Source organism: Medicago sativa, chromosome 6, assembly GCF_051527215.1.
Source record: "Medicago sativa cultivar Bolivia chromosome 6, Bolivia_mono, whole genome shotgun sequence".
In the NCBI taxonomy this organism is placed as follows: Eukaryota; Viridiplantae; Streptophyta; class Magnoliopsida; order Fabales; family Fabaceae; genus Medicago; species Medicago sativa.
In genome coordinates this window covers 89,270,149-89,284,467 of record NC_140754.1, presented here as the reverse complement: position 1 = coordinate 89,284,467, position 14,319 = coordinate 89,270,149, and the positions used below count along the sequence as shown (strand labels likewise).

Below are 14,319 nucleotides of genomic sequence, written 5' to 3'. Positions count from 1 at the left end.
AGTTACTACTCAATCTTTGTAATGTCATCTCTTAAGTACTAACTACTAGGGTCAACTCGCTTTCGGTATCATTCGCTAGTTACTAATTAATTACTTCCTAGATAGATAATTATTAGTATTATGCTATAAACATCAAGATATAAGCAGCAAGATAGTAATAACAATATTAAGTCATGTCACAGCCTAAATACCTAATCTAGGGTTACGATCCTTTGAAATAAATAATTACTAAATAAAACTAAGTAATGAATAAAAGACAAATAATATATATCGACATTAAATTAAATAAATATCTAACAAAAATAAATAGAGGTTCATCTTAGAACTCTAACCTAAAATGTTTTAGTTACGCATGGTAACTAAAAACAAATTACTGAAGAAAAAAACATACCCTAAAAAATCAAGGAGAAGATAGAAACTCTCCTTAAGCTCCAAAGTTGTCTTCCTCTTGAACTGCCACAGTTCTGAACGAGAAATTCTAAATGTGGAAGGCTGGTATTTATAGTGAGAGTTTCTAACTGGGTTTGGGCTAAAAACGCGGGCTAAACCCACAAAAATGCCTGAGATTACGCATGCGCCTCTGGCATTTTCAAATGCCCAGGGCACATGAGCAGTGCCCAAGGAGAACAAGCAATGCCCAAGGCACATGGTATTGCTTCCTTGGCCCAGTTTCTCTGATTTTCGTCGTTTTTAGGTCTTCGTCTTCAAATAACTTGTCTCGGAACTTGGAAATAGAATTTCTGTCACTGTAAAGTCTCATGAGGCCTCTTGAATTTTCATTATTGGTCTTCCCAAAGTCTTGACAATTTTTCAGATGTTCTTAATTTGCCGATTTGCATGATTTCTTCGTGAATTACTTCAAAAACCCCATAAAATTGCTATGTTTTGGGAAAACGAGAATTACAGACTCAAATATAGAAAACATTACAAAAGTCTCAAAATCGTAGGCAATCGTTCTAATACTCCTTTTTGCTGCTAAAACCTACTGAAAATGACTGAAAACATGCTAAGAATAACGCAAGATGACATGTCATCACATTTGCACTTTTAAAATGTGTCCCATTATCTGACACAATGACTTTTGGTAAACCAAATATGTATATGATCTTCTTCCAGTAGAAATGTCTGACCCTTTATGCAGTGATGGTCGCCACTGCTTCAGCCTCTGTCCATTTGATAAAATAATCAACATGAACTAACCTGAACTTAACTTGTCCAGGAGCTTTAGGGAAAGGGCCCTGGATATCAACTCCCCATTGGTAAAAAGGGCAAGGTGATGTGACTTTATGTAAAAGTTCAGTTGGAGCATGATGTAAGTCAGAAAACATTTGACAACATTCACATTTCCTTACAAATTCCATATTGTCTTTTAACAGAGTTGGTCAGTAATATCCCGCTCTTAAGAGTCTGTTTGCCAATGCTCTTCCACCAATTTGGCTTTTACAAATGCCTTCATGCACCTCCATCAAAACTAGACCAGTTTCCCTTTCATTCAAACACCTTAACATAGGTACTCATTTTCCCATTTTGTAGAGTTTATCAGAAACCATAGTGAATTTGGCTGAAATTATCCTTATCTTCCTCGCCTCACTTTCATCTTCAGGTAACTCGCCTTTAAGGTGATAATTTTGTATGGGAGTTATCCATCCTTCTATGTGGCTTAAGGTTTAAGCAACGGTTATAGTGCTCTTGCCCACGTTTTTCGGTCGTTGCGCAATGCTGTTTTCATCTCTTGGTACATAGGTCACGTCAAAGAAAAGTTATTTGTTAATTGTCGGACTTTAAGAAGGTACTTTGCTAATCATGTATCCTTTGTTTGGTATTCTCCGCCTATCTGGCTAGTTACCAATTGTGAATCACTCATGGCTCATAAGTTCAAAGCCCACATCTCCTTTGTTAATAACATTCCAGCTATCAATGCTTCATATTCACTCGTTGTTACTTGCATTAAATCCAAAGTTTAATGACTCCTCTATCTTATATTTTTTTAAAATATATATTTGATTGATTGAAAAGGTTTATAAATAAAAAAAGAGAAATTGTATATTTTGAAAATTTAGGGTCTTATTATTTTGTCAATTATATTCATAAATTATTAGTAACATTAAAAGACTTATTTGAGATTTGATAGTTTTTGCTTCATATTTTTTTTTTTTTTTATCGTTTAAGAGGAATCAAATTAGGGAAACTCACACACACTGCAAACCACAACATGAGGTAGACATGAGAAAATCATAATTTAGTTTTCCTTCTGATATAATTTTTGACCAAATCTCCTTCTTATATGTGTAGGACAAGGTATAGTGTTTTTTATTGTGAAGAGGAAAGAAAAGTGAATTGAATCACACCATCACTATAAATGACAACTTTGAAAGGTGTAGAAATAGTCATAAGAAACGCCAATGAATACAAAAATATTTTGGTGTAATTAATGGTATTATTAAAAATACTTCCTCAATCTTAAAATAATTGTCTTTTTAACATTTTTCTGTGTCTCAAAATAATTGTCGCTTTAGAATACCAATATATTATTTACTCCACTATGAGTATTTTCCCCCACTATGATACCCTTATTTATTGAATTTCAACCAACTTAACTATTATATTAACTACAATTAATAAGAGTATTGTAGTAAATGATACTAATTTTATTATTAAATTCAACATAATTAATCATTTTTTTTAAAAATCGTACACAAATTTTAAACGACGATTATTTTGATATGAATGGAGTATTAATTTTTCTAGAAAGATGAACCACGTTTTAATAAAGTTCAAGAAATTATGCCCACTTGTCGTTTATGATTATAAGACCATCTATAAAAAATTATATGTTCCTAATAAAAGACTATCTTCAAAGAGAGAAAAAGGAGAAAAGGGGCACAATGAAAATAGGGAGAAAGGAGATTATAGAAGAATCAAAGAAACAACTATGGTTAGCAGTGCCAATGATATTTGTTTGTGTGTTTCAAAACAGCTTACAAATTATATCTCTCATGTTTGTTGGACATTTAGATCATGAGTTGCTTCTCGCTGGTTCTTCTTTGGCTATTTCATTTGTCAATGTCACTGGTTTCAATGTATTGGTATGTCACATGATTTTCATCACTGATTTCTAATTGTCTATGCATCATGCATGTATGAATGTCATGATGAAATGTTCATTGTTCATCTATTATTTTTATATGTTTATATTATATATTTTTTTCATAATTTTTTATTTTTTATTTTTGTAAAAATTATTATTAAATTGATTCTTAAATAATTAATTTTGAAACAAAATTACTTGCAGTTCAATTTTCAGTCGTCATTCAACTGATTGACTTTGTTTTGGAGAAAACAAGGAACATTTTTCAAGCCCTTTGTTGACCATTTACACTTTTCATTAGTTTTTTATGTATAATATTTTAAATAAATATAGTCAAACTGTTTTAAAAAAAACTGTAGTCAAATAAGAGTAGATTCTAAAAATAGTGTTCAATGATGAAAAAAATTAATTCACTACAGAATTTGAAAAATAATTAAGAGAAGTAAAGAATATAATATTTTTTACTTCTCTTTATTATTTTTTACAAAGAGCAATGATGGCACAGAAAAAAAAAAAAAAAGAACTCAACAATGTTTTAATGAAAAGCTAAAGAATGAGTATTAAACCACCAGAATGACAATAACTTCACTTTTTCCAGAAGCTGCACTGGGAAGTTGTCTTTTCCACAAAAAATTTTGTCGTTTCTTTCCTTCCAAATCACCCAAACACAAGCAAACCAAACCAAATGCATGAGGGAGCACCGAGATTTGGCGCCGCCAGAAATAGTATCAAACTGAAAAAAATGATCAACAATATTATAAGAATCCGCAATGTAAACATAAAGCCAGTTTCGAATCAATTGCCATATCTAACCAAATAAGGGGCAAGACAGAAAAAGATGATTCTTTGTTTCCTGAAAACTGCAACCGGTGACACACATCTGAGACTCTACTGAGATAATGCCTCTACGATACATATTTGATTTAGTAGGAAAACGAAACAGCCGCCAAGTAAACACTGTAATCTTCAGCAGGACTTCCTTCCTCCATAAGAGAGCCTCAGGAACATGATCAGTGGGGGGCGGCCTCACAGTGATAAGCCGGTACGCCCCACTAACCGTGCACCCAGCACTGGGTCAGGAATCCACCTCCACATGTCATGATTGTCAACCTGTAAAATAACAGATAGCAACAAATTCCTACACTCCACTAACAAATCCTCCTCCCAAACTCACAATCTCCTCTGCCACTTCCAAAGACTCGCTCCCAACATCCCACCCCCTAGCAAACATATGTGCCACCGTACACAATTTATCATCACATAAATCATATAACATGCTAAAATGTGCACTAAAGGGAACATCACCAACCCACCTATCTAACCAAAAAAAATGAGAACTCAACAATGTTAAAATGGCATATAACTTATGTCTGAAATTGCAACAATGTTAAAATAGCATATAACTTTAGTTCTATCATACTACTCTTTTTTTTCAAATTATATCAACTACTCTTTTTTTTAAGGGTAAAACATCATATTATTCTTAATTAATTAATTTCTGTTTTATTTAGATGGGTATGTCAAGTGCACTAGACACATTTTGTGGGCAAGCATATGGAGCACAACAGTATCATATGGTTGGAATATATACACAAAGGGCAATGTTGGCTACCACCATTGTTAGTATACCCTTATCATTTATTTGGGCATACTTAAAACCTATTTTGATCATTTTACATCAAGACAAAACTATTGCAACACAAGCTCAACTATTTGCTCGTTATTCAATTCCAAGTCTTTCTGCCAATGGTCTTCTTAGATGCATTATTAAATTCCTACAAACACAAAACATAGTTTTTCCTATGGTGCTTGCTAATGGATTCATTAGCTTGATACATGTTATTTTATGCTGGGCTTTGGTTATAAAATTTGGACTTGGTATCAAAGGAGCTGCTATTGCAATTTGCATCTCAAATTGGCTTAATGTGATACTATTGCTACTTTACATCAAGTTTTCCTCTTCATGTAAAAAGACTTGGGTTGGTTTATCAATGGAATCCTTGCACGACATCCCTCAATTTCTCAAACTTGCTCTTCCTTCGACCGTCATGGTTTGGTATGATATTTTCTTCAAAACTAATCTTTACTTTGATAGAGTATAGATGAATATATAAGAAGATATAAATATATATTGTTCTCTACAAAAGTGCAAATATGAAATCATTTACATTTAGTCCTATAAATTTTATTTATTTATTTTTCGTACTTACAAATATCTTTTCCTTTTTTGTCATTGTTTTGTTTTGAATGGACAAAAATATATTATTAGAAAAGGAGAGAAGTAGAAAAAGTACTTAACCTATAACTCCAAAAAAGTACAAGGGTACTTAACAGTAATCACTTCCAAGAAGTTAATTTTATAACATCTATAATATCTTCCATTTCATAGTTTTACTTTGATAGAGTATAGATGAAGGGGTTTGCTAGAACACACCCACTAGTTTTCATGTGGGAGTGTTTTAGCAAGTAAATAACTAAAAAGTGGTTAAATACACCCTAAGGTGTATGTTGCTATAACACACCTTCTAACAAAAACAAGTGGGTGTGTTCTAGCAAATCCTATAGGCATTTGCTAGAACACACCCACTAGTTTTTATGTGGGAGTGTTTTAGCAAGTAAATAACTAAAAAGTGGTTAATTACACCCTAAGGTGTAGCTTTGCTAAAACACTCCCACATAAAAACTAGTGGGTGTGTTCTAGCAAACCCCATAGATGAATATATAAGAAGATATAAATATATATTGTTCTCTACAAAAGTGCAAATATGAAATCATTTACATTTAGTCCTATAAATTTTATTTATTTATTTTTCGTACTTACAAATATCTTTTCCTTTTTTGTCATTGTTTTGTTTTGAATGGACAAAAATATATTATTAGAAAAGGAGAGAAGTAGAAAAAGTACTTAACCTATAACTCCAAAAAAGTACAAGGGTACTTAACAGTAATCACTTCCAAGAAGTTAATTTTATAACATCTATAATATCTTCCATTTCATAGTTCTTTGAAGAAAAAAATAACCTCAATCTTAGCCTCCATATCTTTTAAATTGTACTGTGCGAAATAAGAGTTAGTCCTTTTCAATGGTTTTTACTCCAAGACGAAGTTGTAAAATGATCAAAGAGAGAACCTCATTTTCGGGTAGGATCACTCTCCTACCAGTCCACTTAAAGATCAAGCACCACACCTTTTCGGCAAAACCACATCTACAAAATAAATTGTCCTCAACCTCTAGGTTTCCCAAGCACCACACACAGTTTGAATTCACTCATTTTAACAATACTCCCTTCTAGATAGATTTCCGCAAGTAGGTAAACTTCCAAGGATGATTTACAAAGAGAAAATTTGGACCTTCGATGGCACATAACTATACCAAATGTTGTTAAGGCGCCATTGACACACACCCAATATATGTGTAATGTGAAATCTGTTTTGAATTTACATTGTCTTTAAATTAAATTCTTTTTATTTGGAACATATACTTTGAAATAGAAATTGTGCTATTTTAATATAGTGTTATACATATATGAGACTATTTTATCCATTGAGAAATTCTAATTTCATATATTTTTGTATCACTAACGTTTTACAGCTTAGAATCATGGACATTTGAAATAATGGTGCTCCTGTCTGGTGCTCTTCCCAATCCAAACTTGCAAACTTCAGTCCTTTCTATATGGTTAGTTTATTTCTAGTCAAAGATTAATGCCCACTCCATGTTGTGGATACCATTTATATTTTATTTCATATTTAGATAAACCATTTTTTGTTTTGTTATATATGATCAAATTTACTTTTTCATCCCCAGTGTTAATATATCTGGCATGTTTTGGATGGTCCCATTTGGAGTTAGTGTTGCTGGAAGGTTAGTCTTGCATGGTAAACTCTATTAATATATACTGTATTAGAATCCAAAATAGATACCACAAAACTGTGCAAATAAAAATGTTGGTGACACATTTATTTTGGTTTAATTGTGTGTAGTCTTCAATTTAGGATTGTTGTCAGTTTTAGGCCCTAAACATTAAAATAAGTTTTTCATTGTCCAAGCTATTGAATGAGCTGGAATTAGGAGAGTTAGATATTGTTATGGGAGGACAATTTATTTTGATTTAAAGGGTGAAAATGTAGGATCAAATCCTCAAGGGTAGGGATTAGGGAAATTAAACAAGGCAGAAATTTAATGATATTGTTAAACCCCTAGGCATGGCTAATCTTACTTGTAACCAAGGTTATCAAAATCGGGACTTTACTTCAAGTCGAAAGGCAGTAGCAAAGTCGGGACTCGTAAAATCGCAATCAAAATCGAGGATTGTACCAAAACAAAAATAATGTTTAATATATGTTATAAATTGCATATAGTCATAAATAACTAAAGTTCAAAGTCCACAAAATACAAATACATAAATGTGGGGGAAGTGAAAGAATGAAAATTTTTAGCCTTTTGGGTCTTTATAGAACGGGTCATAGATTCAAATCGGGTCAAGTTACGAACTGGGTCAAAAATTAACCCTTATCAAAAAATGAACAAAATCCTTCAAAATCCATCAAAATCCTGCGATTTTGAATGGATTTCACGATTTTGTACGATTTTGATAGGATTTTGTCTGTTTTTGGGACTTTGCTATGGATTTGAGTCGTTGAAGCTACACAAAGTCGCAAAAATTAGGATTTTGGGACTTAAGTCGGGTTTTTGATAACAATGCTTGTAACAACTTTGCTCATCTTTTTCATATAATAAACACTCTATTTCATCTCCTAAATTCCTATGATTCTATCATAAATTATATCATAGATTCTATTTTTTAAGCAAAAATTAGAGTGAAAACATCACATGGCAGCCTTGACATTCCAACTAGGTTGGAACCCTAAAACTATTAAATATCATGGCGTGCTAAAATTAAATAAGAACAAATCTTAGTACACTTCAAAATAATAAGGACGAATGACCAAAAAAAAAAACGGACGAAAAAATCTTTTAATATATGTGTTCGCTCTAACTCAATCCTAAAAAACCAGCTTTTAAGGTATTCATATCTCATGTGATGTATGACGTTGCAACGCACCTAACTCAACTCAACAAAACTACTTGTATGATTTCATATCTCATGTGATGTGTAGTTTCTCAACACCCCTCCCTCTCGCTTGATATTGGACATTTGTGTGACAATATGTGTGGCCCGATAAAGAGTAGTCAAATAAATCTTGGATAGACTCCACTACTATTTCAAAATTGGGACTCAACCTTATTCAATCGTATATCAAACTGGCTTTTAATGAGGTGATATATATTTCCCACTTATAAACATCTTTATATAATATATCTCATCTAATGTTGAACTCTATTAACAAAACTACTGATGAATAGGGTTCTAGAATCCATCAAAAATTGAGAAACTCTTTAAAATATTATTGAATGAATAAAAACTATCTGTTAGGCTACAAATGTTAAGCTTAAATATGGAAATAACAAAATCCTAGTGGGCCGAAAATCCAAACAGAAAACAAAACTGACAAATAATAAAATTAGGCTGAAATAATAATACTAAGGAAACCCTTCTACATTTATGTTAAATTGGGAAATTAAAAATGTAAATAACTATTTATGTTGATATCATTGACTATAATGAATTTGATTTTACATGTTTCTGCACAATAGTACAAGAATCTCAAACGAGCTTGGAGCTGGATGTCCAAATGCTGCTTATTTAGCTGTAATAGTAACCTTATTCATGGCATTCATCTGTGGAGTTCTAGAATTTGCTTTCATTATGTCTGCATGGAAACTTTGGGGCAAGGCTTTTAGCAATGTACATGAAGTAGTCACATATGTTACTTCAATGATACCGATTGTTGCAACCTCGGCTTTTGTAGATTCATTTCAAACACCACTTCAAGGTAATGATTAAAAGCATCAATGTGCTCTAAAAACAATCAATTTTTGCTCTTTTCTTCATATCTTTAGTATAGAAAATGCAATTTAATAAATATTAGTACATGCTTGATTTTGCTTAAAAGCTACAATATTTTAGCTTTTGTCAAAACAAAGTTTTGAAAGATTCTAAATGCAAAACGAATCATGTTATAAATCCATTTGGTTAGAATATCAAGCAGTATAGAAGAATAAAATAGAAACGAAAATCGCTAGACTATATATGACACGATCTTTGTTCACACAGTTTGGTCAATAGTGCCTATCACTGCAACTATAGACCAACTTTATTTTAGGTATATATATACCTAAAATATATTTAAGCCTTATTTTGGTTAACACCTTTGTTATACCCTAATTTTGGACCTAAAAATACTTGTTCAATTCTTCTTTTCTTGCATTATAAGTCATTTGATATGTCTCTGATTAATTGCATCTTTCTCTGCATTTTATTTCAATATTATTTGCAAAATTCATGTAAAAGGGTATTTTAGTCATTTCCTGCATTCAACTCATTTTAATCTTTGAAAATTGTTTGAGTCTTTCCTTGTTTCAATCTCATGTCAAAATTCATTTCAGAAAGTATCAGTTGAGTCATTTTTTAGTCAGTTTAGCCCCTAGGGGCATTTTAGTCATTTCCCATGATAAAATCTCTTTCGGTCTTTTAAAAATTTGTTTGAGTCTCGTCAAATAGTTTGAATAAGTCTTCATTTCAATCCTATGTCAAAATCCATTTTTTTTAAAGTCATTTTGAGTCAATTTTGCCCCTAGGGGCATTTTAGTCTTTTCATGTGTTAAAACCCTGTTTAAATTCTAAAAATTGTCTCTGAGTCTGTTAATTCGCATGTATAAGATCTTGCTTTAATTCTCTGTTAAAAAATCATTTTAAAATTGCATTTGAGTCGTTTCGAGACATTTTAGTCCCTAGGGGCGTTTTGGTCATTTCACATAAAATCTCTTATCTGCTTTGTTGTTTTAATCGTCTCGCTTTACGTTAATTTTCAATTTACTTTTTCAATTCAATTTTAGTTTTAATTTTCGTATTGGTCCTTGTACTTTTGTTATTTGCATTTTAATCCCTTTTTAAGTTTGTTAGAGTCAAAGTCAAAGTTTGTTACTACTTAGTCCATGTGGCATTTCCTCATTGGTCCAAGCACCCCTTTCATCACCTATAAATAAGTCAAGGTCATGGTCAAATAGGATTAACTAATCATTTTTTTTTTTTGACACTAATTTTATTTTCAATCATTCTACACAAAAAATCACAAACTTTTTCTCTCAATTTTTCCCTCCCATTTTCTCATCTCTAACCAACTTTCTCCACCTCCATCACCACCCTAACTAACTTTCCTCCACCACCTTCATCCCTAACAACCTTCTCTCTCTCACCTCTAACCTCCATAACCACCTTAAACAACCACATTCATCACTTCCACCACCATAACAACCTCCATCAATTCACCAAAACCACCACAAAAAACCCCAATTTCTCCCTTAATCTATAACAAAATACCATTCAATCTTCATCCAATTTCAAATCATCAATACAAACTACCCATAACCAATTTCACAACACACAAATACAAAATTAAATCTGCCATCACCAACAAAACTCACAACTATACATCCATCGGAACGGAACGTGAACAACTATACATTCGTCGGAACGGAACATGAAGAATGAAGTGAAGCCAGGCCCGAGTTCATCATAACCAAACCGATCTGAAGGGAAGAAGAAGAACTGAACAGGTATCAAGGTCAGAGAAGGCCAGACTCGAATTCCAAGCTACGGATCGGAGCAAAACAACCTCAAGTCAGTCAAATTCGTACCGTTTCCAGCAAGAGAGGTAGTTCTTCACTTTTGTTTACATATTTGATTGTTAGATTTATGTCGTTTGGTGTCCGATCTCATATTTTCAAGGCTGGATTCGGATTTATCTTTGAAAAGGATGTTTAAATGTGCAAGAAATTTTAAGTTTGGTGGAGTTTCGAAACTCCGGTGCGGTGGTGCACCACCGGCCACCGTACCGGAAAATTATTTGTCGCCGGAGAAGAAAGGTATGAAGGAGGCGCTGTTGTGTTTGTGAGGGAGAAGTGTGCAAAATGTTTTATGAAAACTCTCTCTGTTAACAAAATGAAAAACGTGATCCACCATATGTGTTTGTATCTCTCTTTCCTTGCCATTTTATCCTATGCGCTTGCGTGCACCATATGCCATGCTCCCTCGCTGTCTTGATTGTTTGATGGTAATCAAATGGTTCCTGAAGCTCCTCTGCGGGCTTGGGCCCTCTTTTGCTTGCAATTTTGCTTCAGTTGAGTTTTTCTTGCTATTCCTACACGACCTGATGCTGTTTGCACCCATGTCTCATCCAAAACTTTCAAAAAATCCCCAAAAAATGTGCGAATGATTTTCTTTATATTTTTTGAGGAATCTTGATGTATTTATACGTTAAGTATTGGTCAAAAAATGAGGAAATAATTCGTACCTTTGTTAATTCAATTCTTTTCTTTTTTTTGAAAAATCTTGTTAAAAACTTCCAAAAATTGTGAACTCTCTTGCAATTATTTTTGATGCTTGAAATTGGTTTCTCATGATATTTTGGTATGTTGAAAATTGATAAAAATATATAGGGAGATTTCTTGTGGCTTTGTGTTACTTTTTGATAATTTCTTGTGAAAATTTTGCATGATCTTGGCCCTTAATCTTGAGTATTTGATATGGAACCTTGTTATATGAATTTTATGAAAATTGTGACTTTGAATCCATGAAATTGGTGCTGTTTGTGAATATTTCATTAATGCCTTGTATTCCAAGTTTTGTTTGTGAATAAATAATGTGAAATTTGCCTAATTTTTGTCTTAAATGCTTGGTAGTGTATATTCCTTTAATCCTCTTTGTGAAAATTGAATTGAAATTCTTTGGAAATCCTTTGAAGTATGAGGATTATAGGTCATATTCAAGCCTTGCATTGGTGATGATTTTTTAGGCCTATTTCACATTTGTTTTTGCTTGTTTTTCTTATGTTAATTTTCTTACTTTTGTTATGATAGCTTTGACTTGCTTTATATCTTGTGCTACTAACTTTTTTGTTTCATGTCTCATATTCATCATAAGCATTCACACTTCATCTTCCTCTCCATCTTATTTCTTGCACTTTAAGTTTCAATTTCATGCAAAAATTAGAATGTAAAGATTTAGGAGTTCTTGTAATATTTTACTTTCATGCTTTTAATTTCTTGGCAAAGAGGCCATAGAATGTATCTAGGCCAATGATGTAAAGGACAATGGACTCTAATGATGTACACCGACACAAGCACCGACACATGCACACACTTCACTTTAGATAAATAGCTAGAATATGCATGTTTAGATGTATGTTTAGGATTGTATGTTTAGATGAATGTTTAGGCTTTATACTTAGAAAAATCAATTTCCAAAAAATGTGAACAAACATCATTCAAACCATTTTCAAAATAAACCTTGGGGTCCAAAACCCCATTGAATTTTCCTTTTATTTTCTTAATCAAAATTCAATGAAAATTAATCATGCTTTGACCATATTTTGCAAATCACTAATTCAACCTCACAATTTCATAAATCTCATGCCCTTGAGGCCTCTTTCTATTCTTTAAAATCCCATTTTCAAACTTAAAATCAACCAACAAAAACAAAAACATTTTTGGAAGAGAACTACGGTGGATTTGATCCCTTAATCGGGTACGTAGGCAAGGAACAAAATTCCTTCAATTCAACTAAAATAAAAGTTCAAAAACATTCTTCTCCCTCCAATTCTTCACTTAGAACATTCTTAGGTTTAATAAACGTTTTCAAAATAGCATTTAAAAATAAAGCGCGCGCGTAGAAATTAAAGACGGTTCCTATAGGTTACTATAGTCGTTATGGGTGCCTAACACCTTCCCGTAGCGAAAACAACTCCCGGACCTCGATTCTCAAGGGTTTTGCTTACTTTTTCCCTTCCCAAGAAAAAATAAGATATCACCAGTTTGAAAGGTTCAAACGTAATCAATGTTTGACACCCGAAAACCAAGATAAAACAACCTTGATTTTGATAGGTGTTGCTAGAGGATGCGGTTGGCAGAAGCTTGGTGCATTTGTTAATTTAGGAGCTTATTATCTTGTTGGCATTCCTATTTCTGTTGTATTAGCTTTTGTCTTCCACATGAAGGGACAAGTAAGACTTAACCATGCTTTAATCATGTTTCTATGTTGCTTAGTGTTTGAGATTATCTTGATTCTTCCTAAACACAGGGGCTACTTTTGGGGCTTCTAACAGCGCTTCTTGTTCAAGTGGTGTGTTTTCTTATTGTCACATTGCGCACCAATTGGGAGAAAGAAGTAAGTAGACTATCTTTCTAAATGATTTTTTGTTAGGTTTAAATATGTTTTTGGTCACTGCAATCTATATTTTTTTTTTTTGCTGTCTTTGTATAGATATTTTAAAATCATTTGTAATGGTAAATATGTTAGGTTTTTCTTTTAGTCCTTGTTGCTTTGTTTTAGTCCTTACAAAATTTGTTAATATAAGAATTGATACATGTAATACGTGTGCCATATTTATTTCAGTCATTTCTCTCACTCATATTGAAGCGGTTAAAATCAAATATTCTATATATTAGAGAGACCAATTTCAATACAAAGACAAAATGTGGTGTTTTTGTATATAACAAAAAAAAAATTATTTACAAAAAAGAAACATTTTTTTGTTGAGGGATAAACCCTAAACCAGTAAAAGAAATAAAAAATAAAAAGTTCTTCATTTAACATAGGTTTTTTTTACCCCTTGTAATAAAATGTGTTACATTTGCTAGAATAAAAAACAAAAGAAAAAATATTTTTACGGACATTAAAAATAAGAAATTGTATATTTGCAAGGAACAAATACATCCTATTTAACTATAAATTGTATTTCTCTTAACATTATCTTCATTCTTCAGGCTAATAAGGCTGCAATAAGAGTTGGAGGCAGTGAAGTCCAAGTTAATGCACTTTCACTTGACCAAAATGTTGCTACTCCATAGATCTAAAAACCTTCATTAGAATTTTATTTGTTGAAACTTTATGTGCGTGGAAACAAAATTCAGCATCATGTACTCATTGCAAGACCATAATTATGCCTTAGTATATAAATATAATTATCCACCAATGCAGAACTATGTTATCTTCTGAATTAGAATTTAAATGAGTTAATTTACAGCTTTCTAAGACGGCAACTTTCTATTAGCACCACCCCACCACCCTGATTGTACTGCGCCGGAGCCAGAGCCGGAGATTGAACTT

At 32.4% G+C, this 14,319-nt stretch overlaps 1 protein-coding gene across 1 annotated transcript; it reads left to right on the top strand.

Annotated features, from left to right (window-relative positions):
• The first annotated feature begins 2,885 nt into the window (after window positions 1-2,885).
• On the top strand, window positions 2,886-14,195 carry LOC146918021 (protein DETOXIFICATION 16-like). Its single transcript, XM_085719701.1, has 8 exons — window positions 2,886-3,086; window positions 4,600-5,144; window positions 6,681-6,767; window positions 6,897-6,953; window positions 8,748-8,986; window positions 13,095-13,213; window positions 13,291-13,377; window positions 13,977-14,195. Exons 1-8 carry the CDS (start codon window positions 2,886-2,888, stop codon window positions 14,058-14,060), a joined length of 1,419 nt encoding a protein of 472 aa, XP_085575827.1. The 3' UTR covers window positions 14,061-14,195.
• Window positions 14,196-14,319: the final 124 nt, after the last annotated feature.

Bases quoted from the DNA above. Each gene is read 5' to 3' on its own strand.
- LOC146918021 (XM_085719701.1), top strand. From the start codon at position 2,886: ATGAAAATAGGGAGAAAGGAGATTATAGAAGAATCAAAGAAACAACTA. The intron at 6,954-8,747 runs GTTAGTCTTGCA...TCTGCACAATAG, and splicing joins GGAGTTAGTGTTGCTGGAAG to TACAAGAATCTCAAACGAGC. The intron at 13,378-13,976 runs GTAAGTAGACTA...TTCATTCTTCAG, and splicing joins GCACCAATTGGGAGAAAGAA to GCTAATAAGGCTGCAATAAG.